The 20,644-nt window shown below is 38.9% G+C and overlaps 2 protein-coding genes across 3 annotated transcripts; both read right to left on the reverse strand.

Moving 5' to 3' along the window:
- Positions 1-402: 402 nt before the first annotated feature.
- LOC146682556 (major histocompatibility complex class I-related protein 1-like) lies at positions 403-6,504 on the reverse strand. Of its 2 annotated transcripts, XR_014917524.1 has the most exons (7): positions 6,382-6,504; positions 4,450-4,710; positions 2,969-3,247; positions 2,192-2,509; positions 1,765-1,856; positions 1,350-1,474; positions 403-1,242 (listed from the first exon to the last, which is right to left on the reverse strand). XR_014917524.1 is itself a non-coding variant. In XM_085446246.1 (6 exons), exons 1-5 carry the CDS (start codon positions 6,440-6,442, stop codon positions 1,804-1,806), a joined length of 972 nt encoding a protein of 323 aa, XP_085302372.1. In that variant the 5' UTR covers positions 6,443-6,504; the 3' UTR covers positions 403-1,242; positions 1,765-1,803. The 2 variants fall into 2 exon arrangements, 1 of the variants encoding a protein (XP_085302372.1); XM_085446246.1 differs by lacking the exon at positions 1,350-1,474.
- A 1,976-nt stretch (positions 6,505-8,480) lies between these two features.
- Positions 8,481-20,375, reverse strand: LOC146682557 (class I histocompatibility antigen, F10 alpha chain-like). Its single transcript, XM_085446958.1, has 7 exons — positions 20,324-20,375; positions 17,406-17,672; positions 16,680-16,958; positions 15,830-16,132; positions 15,402-15,494; positions 9,234-9,281; positions 8,481-9,056 (listed from the first exon to the last, which is right to left on the reverse strand). Exons 1-7 carry the CDS (start codon positions 20,373-20,375, stop codon positions 8,992-8,994), a joined length of 1,107 nt encoding a protein of 368 aa, XP_085303084.1. The 3' UTR covers positions 8,481-8,991.
- Between the last annotated feature and the right edge of the window lie 269 nt (positions 20,376-20,644).

Here is a 20,644-nt window from a genome sequence, read left to right on the forward strand (position 1 = left end):
CAATTCAATCTTTTTAACAGTAGGTTGATTAACAAAATCAAGCAGGTCAAAACTCATCTTTGATGGCAGCCATGAAACAAAACCACCTTAACTTGCACCATTTCATCAATTTAGATCCTCTGGAAAAGAGTAGAATTCTTAAAACTGAGTTTATTAAACAGTGTTATATGCACAGCAAAACAGTACAATACCGCACAACAGCATATAGCAAGCCCGCAAAGCGAAGGGTGTAGAGCCTTTAAGCATAAACAGCAGAGACACATAAAATGACAGCCAGGAAAAAAAGCTGCCCGGGGCATATCCAACCTTCCTTTATATGGGATCAGTGATCCCTCTTCCTGCTGTTTGGTAACTTTCCTTCCTTGTTTTTTACTTGGACCATATTAATTTGAAACGAATAAATACCTTTTTAACACTATAAATATCAATATTACCCCAATTATTGATGTAATGTGTTTGTCAATCCTTTCCCCCCAAGCGGTTGTCAAACCCACTTGTACTTTGTAGCTTTTTTAATCTCCGACACTTGTGTCACTTAACCTTCTGGGCTACTCCGTAACTTTTCCGAGCCCTATTCCCAGCATCCATCATTTTTAATTGGGTCCCTTTGTCAGTTTTATGGCCAGAGTGAGTCCAAAAGTCTACAAATCTCACAGATAACAGTTAATCATCCTGACAACCTTGGCAAACTCTGGTTTGAGGTGGGCCACTATATTTGATAAAGAAAGGTTTTTCACAACTTTGGGAGAAAAGAGTCGAGTCTCAGGTGCCTCCTCAGCAGTGCCAAGTTGAATTAACCCTATGTTTGGATGGGGTTGGCCATAACACTATCAGAGGTTACTTATTGATCCCAATTATTACATTTCAAACAGTATTCATCAGCATGTGCTCATACAACAAGTGGCACAAACTTTATTAGATGTAGATAATATTTGACCTCAATTTATGGGTCTTGTGATTTCGAGCATGTAGGTTAAATGCTTAACACAGTGATTCCAATATATAAAACACTACAGTATAGGTGTGTATGGTGTATACGAATATATGTGATTACATAGTATATATGTGAGTATATGTCCAGTGTATACAGGTATATATGTCATAAAAAAATCCACAACATAACTAGATCTTAACACTTCATTTTATGATGTGAATGATGAACAGCTGATGAGGTCACAGTTTATGGGGGCAAATGAGGCTTGTTGATGCTTTTTTGTTTCAGTCCAAAATTTGTCCATAAACCTAAAAAGACAAAATAAGATATATTAACATTCCCAGTTCAATCAAGCAATGATCTTGTGATTTTGAAGCACAAAAAAGAAGTAAAATAGTAAATGTAGTAATCTCACTGTTTGCAGGGCTGTTTGTCATTTAGGCTTTAGGAATCATTTGCTCTAGAGACTCAGAAAGTCACGTCACAAACACACTGTTAGTCCACGTCCTGCTCTGATCTGACATTTTCTCAAGAATGATCCTGAAAAAGTTATTTAACATAAAATACAGAAAACATTTTATTCTACGCAGGGCATAAGGGATCAGAGAAAACAGAATAGAAACAAGTTTTACTTATGAGATGGGGGACGTTTTTCTCAATTACAAAGAAAAAATAATTTCAGTTACATTTATAAAATGTTATATATCGTATCTTTTCTCACATTGTCACACAGCTCCTATTCTTATGGAACGGTGACTCTGGCCCTTGTGGAGCTTATTCTGTTTTGGATAAACCATCGAGTAAAAGGGATTTCTGTTTTTGTCTCTCACCTGTTCTCTATTTGTAGTCAATGAAACCAATTACAGCAATCACTGCGAGAACCATTGTTTCATGGTCGCAAAGATCCTGGCGAGGAAATTTCCTGTAGATGACACAACAACAAATAAACCATAACCTGAACAAATGAAACACGTTAAAAGAGACAAACTTCAGTTTGGCAATTAAATAAAAATACGGGGAAAAAAGATACTCGCAAATTTAAATAAACAGTGAAAAGACAGCAAAGTGGGCAATAATTTGAATCAGAGCGCTCAAAACTTTAAATGTTAATATTTATTAAGAAATTAACAAATCAGTATCAGTATGAAAAATTTAATAAATTTAATAAATCTGTATACAATTAAACTTTTCATCAAACTCAAATAAAACCACGTGAACTGCACCATTTTTACAGTAAACTAAATGCATGTTTCCTACCTTCATCACTTTTACCCTTGTTGGTTCTGATCACTGCTTTGTCCAGTTTGGTGACGATGTCCTCGTTCACACCAGAGAGCTGAAACACACAGTTGTACCTCTCCCAGTCTTCAGGTGTGACTGATGAAAGATCCAGATCAACACTCATCTGGAAGGTCCCGTCATTGTTGGTGAGGATCTCTCCTTTCTCCACACCCTCATGAACCTCCACTCCATCTTTCCTCCAGACCATCTCGGCTCTGTCAGGATAGAAACCTGTAGAGTGGCAGGTGACTGGAGAGGACGGAGTCTTCTGGAGGAGAGACACTGAGGGAAGAACTAAGGAGAGAAGAGAAAGATATATATATGCTATATTACTATTATGTGCATACTAATGTAATTCCTGTGGGATGTAATGTAATTTCAATGCCTTAGTTAAGCCTTTTAAAAAGCCTATGAGCATATGTAATGACAAAGAATGGAGGCTGGGAGAGACTGGTTATAAATGTCAGAGTGTAGATGGTGGATAAACTGGGCCAGAGAAAATTGGGGCAAAAGGAAAATATGATAAATAAAAAAAACCCCAATTGTAATTAATAGGTAAGAATGACAGAGAAATCAGGAGAAAGGTAGAAAGAGAAAATGTCAATGTGTGAATGGAAATGAGAGAAAGAGAAAATTTAACTGTGATGTTTTTTTGATGGGGCGAGGGTGTCAATGCTTTTATGTTTTAATGGTCAGAAAAAGAAAAATATTAAGATTGTTCTGGACAAAAAACAGCATGTTATATGATTTCACCTGTTTTCATCAGAGAGCTCCTCCCATAGTACAGATACTTCTTCAGCCACTCAGGACAAATCTGGGTGAGGTAGTTCTTCCTCTGTGCGATGAAAGCTCTGTTACTGTCCCACTTATGTTTGGTGATGACAGCCTGTTGTACAGGAGCGACCCACGTCTCTGTCTTCAGGTCAAAGCTTATAAAGTCCTCTCCATCATAACCAAACTGCTCATATCCGTTCACTTCACCTGTTTCATCATCCCATTCACAGCCATACATCTGCTGCACAATGTGAACACCTGACAGAAAAAAAGACTTTACATTAGGAACAACTGTAGAACACAGCATACATTAAGAATTGACAATATCTTTACAAGAAAACACTGATCCACGGTCATTTATTAAGAGAGGATATTAACATCTGTTGTTTTTGGCTCAATGGAAGCCACTTACAGATAATCATCACTGAACAGTGTGAGCATCTTAGGGAGATAGACACTGGGGAAACATTTCTACATACTCTCTTTATCAAAGAAAAACAGCCTCCATAAAGACCAACACACATGTGCCTGTGCCTCGGAGCGACTGAGGGACCCTTTTCTCTTCAAGCAAATCCAAGAGTGTCAGTACTCACTGACTGGCTAGCTGGAGACTCGTGCCAGCCCTCCTGTATGCAGATTGCAGTGTGTCAACCCTCAAAGACAATTGGCTGCCTGGGATCCTGTGATGCTCCAAGAAGCAATGACTGGTTGATTGTACTCACCTGTCGCTGCAAAAGGCTGGAAATTGTTCACTTAGTGGCTGCTGCTTAGGAATAAACATGCAGTTTGTCCTTCGTGCCTCCCTCTTTGAACTTTGTTTGTTAACCTTTGTACATGGTTCACTTATCCTGATCCTGGGTATTAAGTTTCCATCCTCTGAAACTGCAACCAGTTATCCTTCTAACAAAATCCTCTAACTGTGAGAAACTACACACCAAACTGTCCGGAGGTTTTTCTAGAAGCTTCCACTGAAGGAGAGTTTCAGTCCAGGATTGTTTTTAATAAAAGTCAAATACTAGTTCACAATAATTGTAAAATATTCAAACCTCAGACTGATTATTCTGATCCTGCAGATTTTCTGGAGATTATTTTCTTATTAATCAATTATTGAGAAATTGTATCAAAAACAATCATCAAGGTTTCAGAGACAAAAAAAATCCTAAATATGAACAGAAAACTGCAAATATTGCAAATCTATCTTAATTATTTTGATCAACTAACCAGTTAACTGACAAATTATATCAGTTTATACAAACATGATCCTTAAAGCTGGTTGAATTAAATTAAAGCTTTCCAGACTGTAGTTCTACATTCATTATGAATTATTATGTTAATAATTGTAATCTGTAATCTGAATGAAACATTTTCATTTGTATACAAACCTGTTTACTACTGAAAACAAAACACACTGAAAACATTAAGAGCACGTGTATCATTAAAAAAATGAAACATGAACAAACCTCCAGTTTGGTTGAAGCGCTGCTTTACAATCTCAATGTTGGCTTTGAACGTCTGCTGGGAACCCCTGGAGATATCAGTGTTCCTCTCCCAGAATTGTGGGTCTACTGCACCGTTCACCCAGTCCTGTTTGGGCACCTCTCTCTCCGTGTCACTGTCATAATAATTAATCTGAACATCATCAACCATCCCAACAGTCACAAACTCTGGGAAGTTTGGGACTTGAGAGGACGCAGTGTAGAAATACTTCAGAGAGTGGGTCACTGTAAGAAACAGTTAATGTTGTGAGATCTCAGGAACACAGATTTTTTTGATTTTTTTAAAATAACACAATAAGAAAAACTGCAGCACGTTAAAGACATCCTGTAATAATCCTGCTGTCCCTTCAATAAACACAAAATAGATTTATGAATACCCCGCCTCTCCCCCTATGACAGCTGGGATAGGCTCCAGCGTCCCCCGCTGCCCTGGGTGAATGATTTGAACTCATTGTAACTTTAATTTGACTATATTTTCATTTTCACTGTTAAAGAAAGTACACATTACTTCTAATCTGTTTTGCTTTTGTTAGCTGCTGAATTAACCATAAACTCGATTAAGTTTCTTCTTTCTTCTGAATAAAGCAGCATGACTTCTAAAGTGAGTTGTTCTCTTTTCTATTTCCATTTTTTATATCACAAATTATAGGAACTGATTTAATTCTTTTGATGTGACTGTCCAGACTTTGTTTTTTTGTTGTTGTTTTTTCAGAATTTCAGTGTTGGGTTTTCTAAATATCAATATCGATGCTTTTCTTTGTTTATTTTATTTCTCATGGATTTTGTTAAAGCTTAAAATTGTTACAGAAAGCTTTAATTCCAATATCTTTGATTGACATTATCAATAAAAAGCTAATGTTAAGTAACTGATATTCTGAGAATATTATCTTAAGCATTTTGGATTTTATCTTTTATTCATTCATTAAGTTTGCAGGTGAGTTTTCAGTTATCAAAAGTACATGGTTTTATCTGTTAGTGTTAGTGACCAAGGCACATAGTGAGTTTAAAACTTCTCATTAGCGCTCACTGGTTGAGGTTGAGTGTCTTTAAATTGCAAAACTTTTCTGGCATTTCTCACTTCCAGCTTCTTATTGATCATTCAGCAGTGATACCAACATTAGCTCATGCTGGTATGTAAAGTGTATTGGCACTTTAAATACATAAACTGTATTCAATTATAAAGAAATAATTATTTAATTTGTATCTCAATTCAGTTCACTTGAATTCCATTCAATTTTATTTATACACCTAACAACAAAAGTCCCCGCTTGTGGGGATAGGTTAATTGGATAATCCAAATTGTCACTAGGTGTGAATGTGAGTGTGAATGGTTGTCTGTCCCTGTGTGTTAGCCCTGCGACAGACTGGCGACCTCTCCAGGGTGTACCCCGCCTCTCGCCCTATGACAGCTGGGATAGGCTCCAGCGCCCCCCGCGACCCTGAAAAGGAGAAGCGGGAGCGAATGGATGGATGGACAACAAAAGTCACCTCATTGCGCTGTTAATGAAGCAATAACATCAGAAAAAAACATAAAGTATTCACAATAAACTCCATTTAATGACATGTGGCTCTTTATATACAGCTTATGCTGAACAAATAATTAAACATCTAAGTTTTTTACAGATACTTTGTGTCAAATGAACTTTAGTGAACTTTAATGGTGAGCTGTTGTGTGAAAATGTTTTAATTCCTTGTGAAAATTAAAATGGTATTCCGTTTTTAAAATAACAGTTTTGATTATTGTCACCAGATTAGCATCAGGCCTCCTCCCTGATGTTTTATTTGTTAGAGTGCTTGGAGAGACAGAAGAGTAACAACGTTTAAAAATGCGTCATGAACGATTTAAAGACGGGACTCGTCAAACAGTTTTCGACAGAAATCGTCAGTCAAACTGACCTGCCGCTGCTCCCTGTATCCCCAGGATAAGAAAGAAGATGATGACCTTCATTGTGACCATAAACACGGAAACCTTTAACAGACTTTATGTTTCAGTTGTCCAGAAAAAGCTAAAGCTAAAATAGGAGAAAAGGAGGAGAACTAGGAGGTACGTCACCACTGGGCTCCATCTGAGCCAATAAGAATTTACTCTGAGAGTAAACGTCACTTAAATCTGGGGTAAACGCAGCCTTTAGGGTTATCAACGAAACTGAAAGTAAAATATCTTCATATGAACCATGAATGATGAAGGGAAGGGTTAAAGTTTGGTTCATCTTATCTTTATTATTTTTTATGTTATGACAGGTGTAGTTATGTTGGGTATACAATGTATAATTTATTTATGTATTTTTAATCTGGGGTTAGCTGTTTGGTACAGATTGCCTCTGGGGTCTGTGAGGTTACAGCGTCTTTAAAGGCACAGAACAAATTTTAAAATTTGTTTTTGTGCAACTGATGAGGAATACATATCAAATATGATTTCGCCGAGCTTCACTGAATCGTGGTGGTTTGGGCTCCCTCCAGTGGATAAAACCTCGTTAAGTTTCTCAGTGGATTGATTGGTATTAATTTTAAATCAATATGTGTGGCGAGGGCCGCCTGTAAGGGGGAAAATGATGAAAACTTTCTATTAGTACGTAAAAAAAAAAAGAAAAGAAACCATAAAAAATGCTTCACAAAGTACTTATAAACGTGTTTGTTTCCTAGCATTAGTTTTGTTTTGTTTTTGGCAACACAGAATAATTCCAGTCAGCCTCTGGCCCCGCCCTCATTATTTCACGGTTTGGTTTGGTCCAGGTGTACGTTCCCAGCTGATGAGCTGGAGGGGCATGATGGTGGCTGAGTTGAGAGCACAGCTGGACTGGCCATCGGGCTGTGGGCAGACAAACAGAAGAAAAAGGTATTGAGGTGAAAAGGAACACAATTTGTCCCGTACTTCTGCTAGAATGAAAAAAAGACACAAAGCTGGAGTTATTCTGTGTCTTTACGCTGCACAGCTGCCTCTTCTCTCCCCCTCCTGTTGCTAATTCAATCATGAAACTGATCAATGATCAGCTGATCGGCTTTTCTCTCTTGCTTGTTTATCGCCCACTTTGCACCAGAAAGAGGAAACCAGCGGATGTCGCGCTAAACAACAGCAGCACGTTTAAGCTTGATCAGCTGTTGTTAGAATTTATTTAATATTACTTCTTAGTATCAGCTGATGTTTGCTGGAGCCACAGCTGTAAAGCTGCTGGTCATGATATCGGTTTGGATATCTGGTGAGAGGGAAACATGAAGATGAAACCAGGAGATGTCCTTACTGAACCATCAGAGAGCTGAACAGGTGATGGAGAAACAGGTTTACCTTTTAGGTGACATGAATGAGTTGAAGGGAAGTTATGAACTGTTTCTGAGAGACAAATAACACCAGGATCCTTTCTACATAGCTGACAGCTGGGTGATTCTCTTTTTGCAGCAACATTTCATGTCCTCATATGAATGTGCCAAATATGTAAAACAAAGTAATTCAATTATGTGTTTAAGTGTTTGGCATTATTGAAACATAATTTAAACATAAATAGGTTCAACTCTGTCCCAGACTATTTTCTGCATTCTTTTCCCACTTTCCTCTCACTTTCTGCACTGTTCTATCCACACATTCTATCTACTTTCAACTGAAGGCCAATTTCACTAAAACCACTGACAGTGTGTAACTGGACTTGTTCTCTTACACATAATGCACATAGTTCATACAAAAAGTTTGAATTAATCTGATTGAAAAGACAAAATCCAGTGCTTAACAGTATCTAGGTAAGTGAGAAATCTGCAGTTTTGAGTGACAAAAGTACAAACTGCTTTGATGAGCTGTGACATTCATATGGAAAATTAATTAACACAATAGTGGTGTTTACAAAAACAATGAGAAAGTCTGCTGTGGATGAGGAAATACGTCACTGATTTGAGAACTGCATTAAGAGTGCTGCGTGTGATGCTCCTAATGGAAGAACTGTCATGGAGCAGCTGTGTGAAGGCAGGAATAGGACCCAAATGCAAACTCGTGGAGGCGGAACTTAAACTCAAAGACTTCAGCTTTATTGCTGGCATAAGACAAAACAGAAACTAAACTGGGAAGGCTAGAAACTGAGCTTGAAACAGAACACAGAGACAAGTATGAGGGACGACGCGATGACGAACAGGAACACACGCAAACACTAAATACAGAAGGGGAACGGGCAAAGAGCAAACACCTGGGAGACATGGCTGACACTAATTACAAAGACGAGATGGGGAGGAAGCAAAACAGAATACATTGACCTTCAAAGTAAAACAGGAAACAGTGGGCACAGAACTAAACCTATACTTAACAGAAGGGCACCAGAACAAAACCTAAGAACTAGAATACAAAAACAGAAATCAACACTACAAGTCATATAAAACAGAGAAATCACAGAATAACAACAACAACAATAATAATAATAATAATAATAATACACAAAATACTTGGGTCACCAACCTAGGACTGTGACAAGAACTGCATCAAATCAGTGAAGAAAAATTGTTAACTTCTGTTGCAGCAGAAACTTTTTCTCAGAGGTTCAGTGTTGAAGATTCCTTGGTGAAGCTCACAGGCTGATCCAAACTGTTTCTGTCTTCTGTTCAGATAAAAATCAAATATTTATTAATGAGGAGGGTTTTGAAAATATAAAATACATCATGAAATGAGTGAAACCTACTGGTAAAACTCGTTCATCGTGCACATAATTAATGTTTATTTTAAAATCAGTCAATACAGCACAAACCTGACTGAATGCAGTACTTGTATCACTTACCGTTGTCACAGATAATATCTCCAGCAGAATTACCAGGTGTCTTGGACACTAAAGAAAAAAACGAAAAACATTCAGATGAAGGACTATAAATAAAAAACTGGACAAGATAAATAAATAAAAAGATACAGTTACTTGATCACTAGTAATATGTAACATATATAATGATATGCAGGATTCACTTTAAAGCCATGACTGTGACTGCTGTAATGCCTGAGCTTTATGCCAGTACTTCTTAGCAAGATAAGAACTGGCAGCTGGAGAGGTGTCCCTGATGTCTAGAGCTGGTGGGTCAAACCAGTTCCAGTGAAAAATGCAGAAATATTTTTAATTAATATGTATCAAAAAAAAGATTGCAAAAGCATTCTTAGAAAGATGGCTATATGTAATGTTAACAGTTAATGTGTGAGCAGAGATCAAGTACACTTAATTTTAATAGTTTGTGATTTGCTGTTTATATTTTCTCTAGAAGGATGATCAGAAGAAGTCTTTGAACCTGGGGAGAAAAAAGTAAAAGACCACGACTGTTGTTCATGTTTTTATCATGTCAGTGACTTATTGAGGGGCATTAAAACTTTAAAAAAAATGCATTTGGTTAAGTTTCTGTCTTTTACAGGTTAGCTATCCTAGTGGAGGTGATGAGTAACAGATAATAAAACAATGCAAAATTGACATATAAACATTTTTGACATGTCAAAAAAAAAAAAGAGTGACCAATATAGCCACCCTTCTTTTCAATAACTGTCACAAGCTTTGCATTCATGGAGTCTGTCAGTTTCTTGATCTGTAACTTTTTGAGCAGCAGCAACTACAGCCTCCCAGCAGTGGCGGTCCTAGCCTGTTTGGCGCCCTGGGCGAACACTCCCTCACCACAACATAACCTAATAGACCTACACCTTAGTTCACAGATTCACTTTGTCTAAGGTGTATTTCTGGGATTTCACACAACCCAGGATTCAAATCATGAATACATAATGGGCTTGGATTTACAACATTACGAATGAAATGTGCTCTATTTGGAAGCAGCCGGCCCCCCTCCCCTTTCGACGGGTTGTGTGTGAGACTTTAAATCATCAAACTGTAAATTATAAATTTTAAATTGTTATTGATCCCTTTACCCCTAGTCCTAAAGTGTATATTTATTTTCTTACTCTTCTTATATATATATTGTTTGTTTACTTGCACTGCTGTAACTGGAGCCTCGTCGTCTCGTCTCTCTATATGCTGGACTGTATGCAGCGGAGATGACAATAAAGTTTACTTTGACTTCAGCAGCGAGCAGGCGCACCGAGGGCTCTCGCGCTCACTTTTCGTGTATAGAATTTCAAAAAAACATCGGTGCAAATTATAAGTCTGTATCATAATGTCTGGTGTTTTTGTGTTTGTTGGTTTGTTTTTATTTTGTTTTATTTTGCGAGTTGGTTATTAGATGCTGCTCCAGCCGGCCAGAGAACCCCCCGCCGCCCCGCCCTCTCCTCCCAGCTCCCAGTGCCGCAAGCAGCAGGCGCACCTCGCAAACGGAGGGCGCCCTTACTCCCAGCAAATGGGCGATCGGTGCCTATGCCATTCCCAATATGCGCTGGCTGACGTCGGGGCAGCATGAGTACGAGCAACTTTTTTTTTGCCAATGCCAGTGATGCTGCCCCGGGCAACCGCCCGTGTCGCCCGTATCTAAAACCGCTACTGCCTCCCAGACACTGTTCAGAGAGGTGTTCTGTTTTCCTACACTGTAAATCTCCCATTTAAGAGGGCCCATAGTTTCTCAGTAGGGTTTAGGTCAGGTGAGCGAGGGGGCCATGTCATTATTTTTTTTATCCTTAATAGGAGTCCCAGGCTTCTACCTTTCTACCTTTAAAACCCGCCACCAGCCAAATGGCTGGTAGGCTTTTAGCTAAGCTTTAGCTTCAGCCAAGTGGAAGCTAAATTGGCTAGTCATGCATATGTAAATTAGGTTGTTAGCTGGGAATTCTGGAGGGAGGGGAGTGGGGGTGTGTGGATGAGGGGGTGGGGGAGCTGCTAAAAGCTGTGAACTTCCTTTTGTGTTTCATCTTGATGCATTCTCAATCATCCAGGGAAATAAATCTCCAAAAGTCACCAACTTGGAGTGTTTCAGTTTGCCATCTTAGGGAGAAATCAACACACATGGGTGTAGGTCCTTTGTTGCTGAGATTTATTGATAAAAACAGTACAAAAAAACCAACCATTTGTACACATATTTACAAATAATAATAAAAAGTGAGTGAGTACATTTCAACATTATACCAGTGGTCTGATTGATGCCACAATGGAGCAAATCGAGCAAAGACTGATAAGTTCGCTGCAATTTCCAGTGTGTGGGGATCATTGGTCACCAACTGCATCACGTGCTACAACCCTGGTCTACATATCACCGTTGATGAACAGCTTTTCCCATCAAAGACTCGGTGCTGTTTCCTGCAGTATATTGCAAGTAAACCTGACAAGTTTGGGATCAAGTTTTGGGTGGCTTGCGACCTAAAATCCAAGTACATTTGCAATGTCTTCCCATATCTTGGCAAGGACCCCAATCGTCCCAGTGGGGAGAGACTTTCTGAAAATGTAGTAATGAGGCTGATGGAACCATTCCTAGACAAGGGCAGAAATGTTACCACGGACAATTTTTTCACATCGCTTTCACTTGCACAAAAACTTCTTAGACGGAAAACCACCATCCTCGGCACAGTCAACAAGATTCGCAGGGAAATTCCTCAATCCACTAGTGGATTGGCTAGTCATTCATATGTAAATGTGGTGGAGCTTGCAAGAGAGTTGGCTCACTCTCATGTAGCTGAGAAGAAGGCAAGAAAAGAACAGTTGCTTCGGACACAACCCTCCACACCTAGTCCTGGAAAAAGAGCCATGTGTCAGGTCAAACACAAATGCAAGAACAATCATGCCACTGTGCGATGTGTTCACTGCTACAGATACACATGTGGTAAATGCAGACTACAGATACCATGGCAGTGCCAGGATTGTGAGTGATTGCTGAAAATGTTGAAATGTACTCACTCACTTTTTATTATTATTTGTAAATATGTGTACAAATGGTTGGTTTTTTGTACTGTTTTTATCAATAAATCTCAGCAACAAAGGACATACACCCATGTGTGTTGATTTCTCCCTAAGATGGCAAACTGAAACACTCCAAGTTGGTGACTTTTGGAGATTTATTTCCCTGGATGATTGAGAATGCATCAGCAGCTCCCCCACCCCCTCAATCACACACCCCCCACTCCCCTCCCTCCAGAATTCCCAGGTAACAACCTAATATACATATGAATGACTAGCCAATTTAGCTTCCACTTGGCTGAAGCTAAAGCCTAGCTAAAAGCCATTTGGCAACTCTCCGGGTTTTAAAGGTAGAAAAGCCAAATGGCTGCTCTCCGGGGGTTTAAGGGTTTAAAGCCTTTACTGGCTAGCCATGCAGCTAGTGCTCCATGCATATGATGGAGCATTGTCCTGCATAAAAATCATGGTCTTCTTGAAAGATGCAGATCTTTTCTGGTACCACTGCTTAGAGAAAGTGTCTTCTAAAAACTGGCAGTAGGTGATTTTGAGGCCATCTTCAACCCGAAAAGGTCCAACCAGCTCATCTTTAATAATACCAGCACATACCAGTACCCCACCCCCACCTTGCTGCCGTCTGAGTCGAAGTGGAGCTCTGTGTTCGTTACTGATCCAGCCACAGGGCCCTCCATCTGGTCCATCAAGAGTCACTCTCATCTCATCAGTCCATAAAACTTTTGAAAAATCTGTCTTCAGATATTTCTTGGCCCAGTCTTGACGTTTCAACTTGTGTGTTTTGTTCAGTGGTGGTCGGGTTTCAGCCTTCCTCACCTAGGCCATGTCTCTAAGAACTGAACACCTTGTAAATCTGGACACTCCGGGTAGGCTGCAGTTCTGGAATATGGCAGCAGGAGGATAATGGGTTCCTGGTAGCTTCACGTTTGATTCTTCTCAAATCTTTGGCAGCTAATTTTAGTCTTTTTTTCTCAAAACGTTTCTTGCGACCCTGTTTGCTATTTGCAACAAAACGATTGATGGTTCTGTGCTCACACCCCAATATCTTATCAATTTCAAGAGTGCTGCATCCCTCTGAAAGACTGAGAAAGAGAAGCTGCCTAACAATTATGCACACCTTTATATAGTGGGTTAATCTCCTTAGGCCACACCCTCACTCATTATGCAAATACAGATCACCTGATATCCTTAAATCCAATAAGCACTCAAGTTTATACAGCTTGAAGTTGGAAAATATGCATAAAAATTATGATATGGCCAAAATTCCGTAAATGGCCTGCATTTGTATAGCGCTTTTCTAGTCCATAGGACCCCAAAGCACTTTACACTACATTCAGTCATTCACCCATTCACACACACATTCACACACTGGCGATGCCAAGCTACATTGTAGCCACAGCTGCCCTGGGGCGCACTGACAGAGGCGCGGCTGCCGGACACAGGCGCCACTGGGCCCTCTGACCACCACCAGTAAACGGACTAGATATTACAATCCTGCATTGCTTTAAGTGGAAAAAATCTTGAGGGATGGCTGTTATTAGGAAAGGCAGCCCAGAAACTTTAACAGCGGGTCCCATCGTTGTGTGCCTCAATTTCACAGGCTTGAATTGAGATTTACTCATTACTACAAATCTCATTATAATACGGTCATTAAATTAAGTCAGGTTTTCAAAGAAATTTAAAATGTACTTATAAGTTTGAGGACATTTGGCTGTAAAAACAAGAAAACACATGTCAGCTGTAAATACAGGAATACTGATACCCAATCCTTCCTACACTACTGGTTACCTTTGACCATATAAATAATTATATAATTATGACACTGGTGCCCTAAACATCACTTTTGCTTCGGATGTTGCTGTGTCTGAACCCGAAGCTTATTTCAATTTAGAATCTGGACAAATAAGTAAAATGCTTAAGCCATGAACTTTTTTGTCTCACCCGTTTTCTTTCGATAAATAATGTGTCACGGACCCGGCTCTGGAGGACTCGGGGGTCCGTGAGCAGGATGGATGATTATTATTATTATTATTATTATTATTGTTGTTGTTGTTATTTGGGGATGTGTGTTTTTCTGCACTATGCTGTGTTCGGGTTTCCACTCATATGCAGAGGCAGGGTGTGTACATGTGTGGCTGGAGGATGGAGAACAGCCACATGCAGGCCTGATGGGTGTGGCCCTGCAGGAGGACTGGCCACACCTGAAGTTCCTGCCACACACCTGTTGGTGATCAGGGCTCGTCGGGGGAGCTACTTAGGAGAGTGTTGGAGCGCCCACCGGTGTGGGATCATTAAGCTAAGACTCCAAGTCAGTGTGTAGTAGTAGGAAGTGCGGATCGTGCACGCGCGGGTTCAGTGTTTAACGGCTGCTTCTGTATTGTCCTGCAGGTGGAACGAGGGACCAGAAGGGCAGCACGCACAGGGTGTGCAGAAACACAACTGCCGGGAGCACGAGCACGGATGTCGGAGGGGAACACACACATGGGAGTCTAGGGAGCAAAGGGGATTTATTGTGCATCTGTTACCTTCACTGTAAATAAAGTGCACTGTTTGCATCGCAGAACCATGCGTTTTGGGTCCTCATTCCCCCATATCCCCACGGTCTGCCAGCCAGACCGTGACATAATGAGTCCAGTTACAGCAAAGAGGACAACAAAAGCTTCAATGACAATATAGATGATCATGACCCTGGACCATCCTGGTAAGGCTTAAAAATAGAAAAAGAAAACAAATATGTTCATTTTTTTCAGAAGAAGCGTCATAAATGATTGTTTATTGGTTAAAACGTTTTTCTGTTATGTCAAATATGTGCTTTTTAACTTACATTTACTGAAAAATATTCATATTTACCACATAAAAATAAAAGTAAATAGGAAACTGTCAAATAAAATTTACACTTATCTTTAAATTCCCACCCTCTTTCTAAAGGTTTACTTATGAAGTTTTTCTAATGAGATTTACTGTTCTTAGACTGGCTTATACCCAAAGTCTACAGCTTTTGAATCAGACCAGTAAGAATTAAGCCTTACTTTCACTGGTCCTAATCACAGCTTTGTCCAGTTTGGTGACGATGTCCTCCTTCACACCGAAGAACAACACCAAGTAAAAGAGATTTCTGTTTTTGTCTCTTACCTGTTCTCTTTTTGTAGACAATAAAACCAACAGCAATCACTGCGAGAACAAGCATTGCAACGATGATCGGGATGATCATGGGGAGTGAATTTCCTGTAGATGACACAACAACAAATGAATCATAACCTGAACAAATGAAACATGTTAAAAGAGACAAACATCAGTTTGCTAATCAGATAATACAAAAAAAAAGATGCTCGCAAATTTAAATAAACTGTGAAAAAACAGCAAACTGGACAATAATTTAAATCAGAGCACCCAAAACTTTAAATGGTAATATTTATTAAGAAATTAACTAATCAGTATCAGTATGAAAATCTTCTTAATCATGTATACAACTTACACTTTTCATCAAACTCAAATAAAAGCACATGAACCGCATGATTTTTACACTAAACTACGTGCATGTTTCCTATCTTCACTTTTACCCTCGTTGGTTTTGATCACTGCTTTGTCCAGTTTGGTGACGATGTCCTCCTTCACACCGAAGAGCTGGAACACACAGTCATATCTCATCCAGTCTTCACGTCTAACAGATCTGAGGTCCAGATAAACACTCATCTGGAAGGTCCCATCATTGTTGGGAAAGATCTCTCCTTTCTCTACACCTTCATGAAGCTCCACTCCATCTCTCCTCCAGAACATCTCAGCTCTGTGAGGATAGAAACCTGTAGCGTGGCAGATGACTGGAGAAGAAGGAGTCTTCTGGAGGAGAAACACTGAGGGAAGAACTGGAGAGACAGAGAAATTTTACTGATTCTCTTTTTAAACAGTTATAATAATAATTATTATTACTATTACATTGGAATATGTACAATGCTGGTATTATGATTACATTTAACAAAATAACCCTTTTTTTCACATTTTCAATTTTCCACAGCGATCATGCCTAAAACCAGAATAAATTTCAAATACAACATCAGTTGACCAGGTTGTGAAACAAAATTCGAACTTCAAATACAAAAACAGAATATCATGTGCAAACAAAACACACTCAACCACAAGGTACCCAGCTTGTGCTCAAGAAAATGTTATAATAGCAATTCCAATGTTTCTCTGTATTTATGAAAATATTATAAAAGAGATTTCTTACTCAAAAAAACACACATTTAAGATGAGTTGTATTCTCCCATCTCCTTCTGCATGTTTCTTAAATGCAATTAAATATTATATTTCGCTTTATAATTACAAAAATGTAACATTGCATTACCTAAATATTCCCTCCCAAAACTTGGAGAAGACGTGGCATGAAACTAAATCAGTTCGAGTGAAACCTACCTGTTCTCTTCAGACTTTCCTGACCATAGTTCACATATTTCTTCAGCCAGTCAACACAGTCCTGAGATAAGTACTTTGTCCTCTTCGTATTCCAATCTGCATCACGATCCCACTTATTTTTGGTCATGACAGCCTGAGGTGCTGGAGTGATCCATGTCTCTGTGTTTACATCAAATGTTATGAAGTCTTCTCCATCATAGCCGTACTGGTGATATCCTCGAACATCTTCAAACTCATCATCCCATTCACAGCCATACATTAACTGGACAACGAGGATACCTGTGTGAGAGAGAAGCAAAATCATAGTGTGTTCCAAAGAAGTATTGATCCACAGACACCAAAACAGAAGAGCTGATTACTTCTTAAACAGCCAGCCGTCATGTAAGATGCAGAATGAGACAAAAAGACAGTAGCTGGGGTTGGCGAGCATAAATTTATTCTGATTTAATCTATGGAGATAACATGTCATTTTCAAACATTTAGTGATTGTTTATTATTGAGTCAGAAACACTGCAAATGAGCAGCATCTGATGGTCTCTGACTCTTCAGTGTGTGTGTTGAATCAGACTGTTCTTTATTCAGGTGTGAGTTCAGACATGAGTCCAACACAGAACAGACATATAAATAAAATGATGTTATTTACAAAAACTGGAGTAATGCAGTTGGAGAACATGTGAGTGCTGGTTTACAATGAAGATGAAAAGATAAGATTAATCTTAAACAAACCTCCAGTTTGATTGAAGCGGTGCTTTGCAATTTCAGTGTTGTTTCTGAACACCTGCTCAGCATTACTGAACCCTCTACTCTCTGTGTCCCAGTACTGTGGATCATCTTCTGTGACTTTGCTCATCCAGTCCTGTTTGGGCACAGCTCTCCTGGTGTTGCTGTTATAGTGAATCATCTGAACATCATCGATCATCCCAACAACCACAAACTCTGGGAGGCTTGGAACCTCAGAAGATCCAATGTAGAAATACTGCAGAGAGTGAGTGACTGGAAAAAAGTTATTGACAACTTAAAATCCCATGTTTCATTTCATTTTGTATATACACAATACACAGTACACTTCAATAAACAATATAAAGCTGAAAATAAACCTAATAATATATTCTGAAAACATTTTTTATTCAAACTGACAGAAAAACATCCAGCAACAATTCACTTAATAGCTCAGTATGAAACGTAAATATAAACAAAACCCCAAACTTAAAACACGAAACTGAAAAACAGCTCAATTTGGGTGTTTTTGTACAGAAATGCAACCTTTGATAGCAGCATTTACAGAAACACAGAAGCTGTTTCGTTTCCACATAAGTCAAAGTATTTAGGCTATGATTAAATTTTCAAAATCCCTTATATAAACATATTTGTAGTTTATACAATGATTTGAGCTACATTTGTTTTTAGATTACACCAGGTGGGCTACATCATGTTTCTCCTGTGGAAATACATAAAAAAGTACAGACTAATGAATGTTTGCAAAGCAAGCTATAAATACACAGTTGATAGCCAGCACGCGATTACTTAATGAATATGTGACAAACTACAGCTCTGCTCTTATTCTTTGAGAAACATTAGGCCAAGATCAATCTGTGACGCCTGAACAACCCTGTTTTCCGCTTCAGCACCCAACACCTACCTGCAGACACACACTGCGCAGCCGAAGAGGAGGAGCAGAATAATCGCCCTCATTTTTAATGTGAAACAGAAATGAGAAGAGAAAACGAACAGGCTCGGTAATTACTGTAACTTCTCCATAGTCGAGAAATTTCTTGCCAAACGTGGTCGTCTCAGAAGATGGCTGTTTTAGGGGGGCATGTACGTTTTTCAGTGTGCCTTTTGCAGGTTTACGTTTTGCACGTACGTCACGTGGGAGATGTTTTAATGATTGTATGAAGAAATATACCTCACGTGGGCTGTACTCCAGTAAGCAGATTTAGCTAACAACTCTGAGATGAGGGAAAACTCTGAGTTAGTTACAGTGGTAACAGACTTTATGTCTTAAACTTGCTAGCGGACAGATTTTCTTAAACTAACTCCCTCTGACTCCTCCCCTCCTGCCGCAACTGAACTGCGTGACTGACACTCCGATTCATTTCCTTATTCATAAAGTCGCTGTCAAAGCTAAATTATTCCACTGAAAAAAATAATTCTGCCATCTGTAAGTGAAAATTCAAGGTTATTTCCCATAATTTCAACTTACTTAATCAACATTGTGAAAAAATCAAAAACAGTCAAAACAGAACAAATGAATCTGCAGCAGTTTCAATTTTTAAAAACACTGAAATCCCAGTGAGAGGTTTGTTTGCTATGAACACTTTTCAAGCCTGTGTATCTCAAATGTCAGGACAGTGATGGTGATTATGTACATATGATCAGCTAAGAATGAAATCTATGCTGCTAACTGCTTGATTCTATGGATAGTAATGCAGCTGTCAAACAGCCAGGCAATCCTCTGAAATATTTACCATACAACTCATCTGTATAAGGCTTTAGACACAGAACATACTCATCAATGTTCGATCATGTGTCATGTTTAATTTGTCAAAGTGATGTAAAAATCTGTCACAGTTGGAGATACGGTAAATATTTGAGTCACTTTGAGGCTGAAATTACTTTAAAATTCTGAAACTGAACAATATGTTTTTAAAGTGACTTTTTAAATGCAGCATGCAGACACTGACTAGATTTAATTGTGAAGTGTGCACACAGATTCCTTATTTAAAATTACTTTAAATAGGTCATCCTCTCAAAACTATGCTGAAAAACATCTCAGAGCTGGCTGTGTGGCAGGGTGTGAGTAGGGAGTATCTTTGTTGACTGCTCAGATTGCTACTCCCATCATTGCAACAATTCAGTTTGTGATGTTTCCTGCCTATATTCCACAGTCAACTGTAAATGCTGTTATTGTTATTGTTATTAAGTGGGAGCATTTAGGAAACACATAAGTCCAAAACCTCCTTTATGGCATAGGTTTCCATGGCAAATGCATGTCCTGTAAGTGTAACAGCATGTCCTATAAGCCTGTACTTTTGTCCACACAGCAGTGGGATATAAATCAATATCCATCCAGCCATTCTCTTCCAATTATGATCACATTGTTGAAAATATTTAAAACATCTCTTGCAAAATACCTCATATCCTTTCTCATGAAAAAAAAATGTACATAGGCTGCAGAACCAGCAGGATGCTGGAAGGCGTCTTTGCACAAACTGTGGGACTGATAAATGTACTTTGGCCCCTCCCTTTACAAACCATAAACACACACTTAATCTGATCTAATTTAATCCCTCTCTGTGAGAGGACTGCTGCTACCTGAATCAATCTGATTATTTACACATGAGTTTGCTCAGAGTCTCTGCAGGCTGCTGCTTCATTGCTATTTATCCTTATTTTAGATTTGTTATCGCTGTATTTTATTTGTTTTACTGATCATTGTACTGTAGAGGCTGGTGAGAAGCAACATCTTGTTGAAGCCTTTGTACTTCTGTAAAAAAAATAAAAATAAAAATAAAACCCTGCGAAATAAAAAATAAACCTTGACTGTTGAATATATGCAAGCCGAGAGTCTGTTTACAGTAACACCTGAGCCACCTGAGAGCAACACTATCTCTAAAGAACAGTTTCATTTTTATGAAGCTTACCTGCAGACACAGACGCTGTCCAGTAAAGAAGCAGCATCATAAACGTCCTCATTTTCAATTCAATACTCGCATTATAAGAAGAAAAAATTAATACAACCGTTTATTGTTTGAATTTTGCCAGAAAATGAAATTACTGCCTCTGAGTCTGCACGCGCAGTGACTCCTCTCTGACCAATAGGAATTCAAAGCTGGATGCGCCTCACCAGTAACCAGGCAAAATGAGAGAACCGAGGTTTATTTATTTACTAATTTATTTTGGAAAGTGGAGAATGACAGAAACAAAGAGCTAGTAGCGCCTAATCTGTGATTTTGATTAGAGAC

This window comes from Copadichromis virginalis, linkage group LG22, assembly GCF_057382275.1.
Source record: "Copadichromis virginalis isolate Kocher_CV1m ecotype Utaka linkage group LG22, C_Virginalis_male_GT1.1, whole genome shotgun sequence".
Taxonomy (NCBI): domain Eukaryota; kingdom Metazoa; phylum Chordata; class Actinopteri; order Cichliformes; family Cichlidae; genus Copadichromis; species Copadichromis virginalis.

Bases quoted from the DNA above. Each gene is read 5' to 3' on its own strand.
- LOC146682556 (XM_085446246.1), bottom strand. From the start codon at position 6,442: ATGGTCACAATGAAGGTCATCATCTTCTTTCTTATCCTGGGGATACAG. The intron at 4,711-6,381 runs GTCAGTTTGACT...TGTTTCTTACAG, and splicing joins GATACAGGGAGCAGCGGCAG to TGACCCACTCTCTGAAGTAT. The intron at 2,510-2,968 runs GTGAAATCATAT...TTCTCTCCTTAG, and splicing joins GAGCTCTCTGATGAAAACAG to TTCTTCCCTCAGTGTCTCTC.
- LOC146682557 (XM_085446958.1), bottom strand. From the start codon at position 20,375: ATGAGGACGTTTATGATGCTGCTTCTTTACTGGACAGCGTCTGTGTCT. The intron at 15,495-15,829 runs GTAAAAGTGAAG...TGTCATCTACAG, and splicing joins AGTGATCAAAACCAACGAGG to GAAATTCACTCCCCATGATC. The intron at 9,282-15,401 runs GTAAGAGACAAA...TTTTTTCTTTAG, and splicing joins TGTCTACAAAAAGAGAACAG to TGTCCAAGACACCTGGTAAT.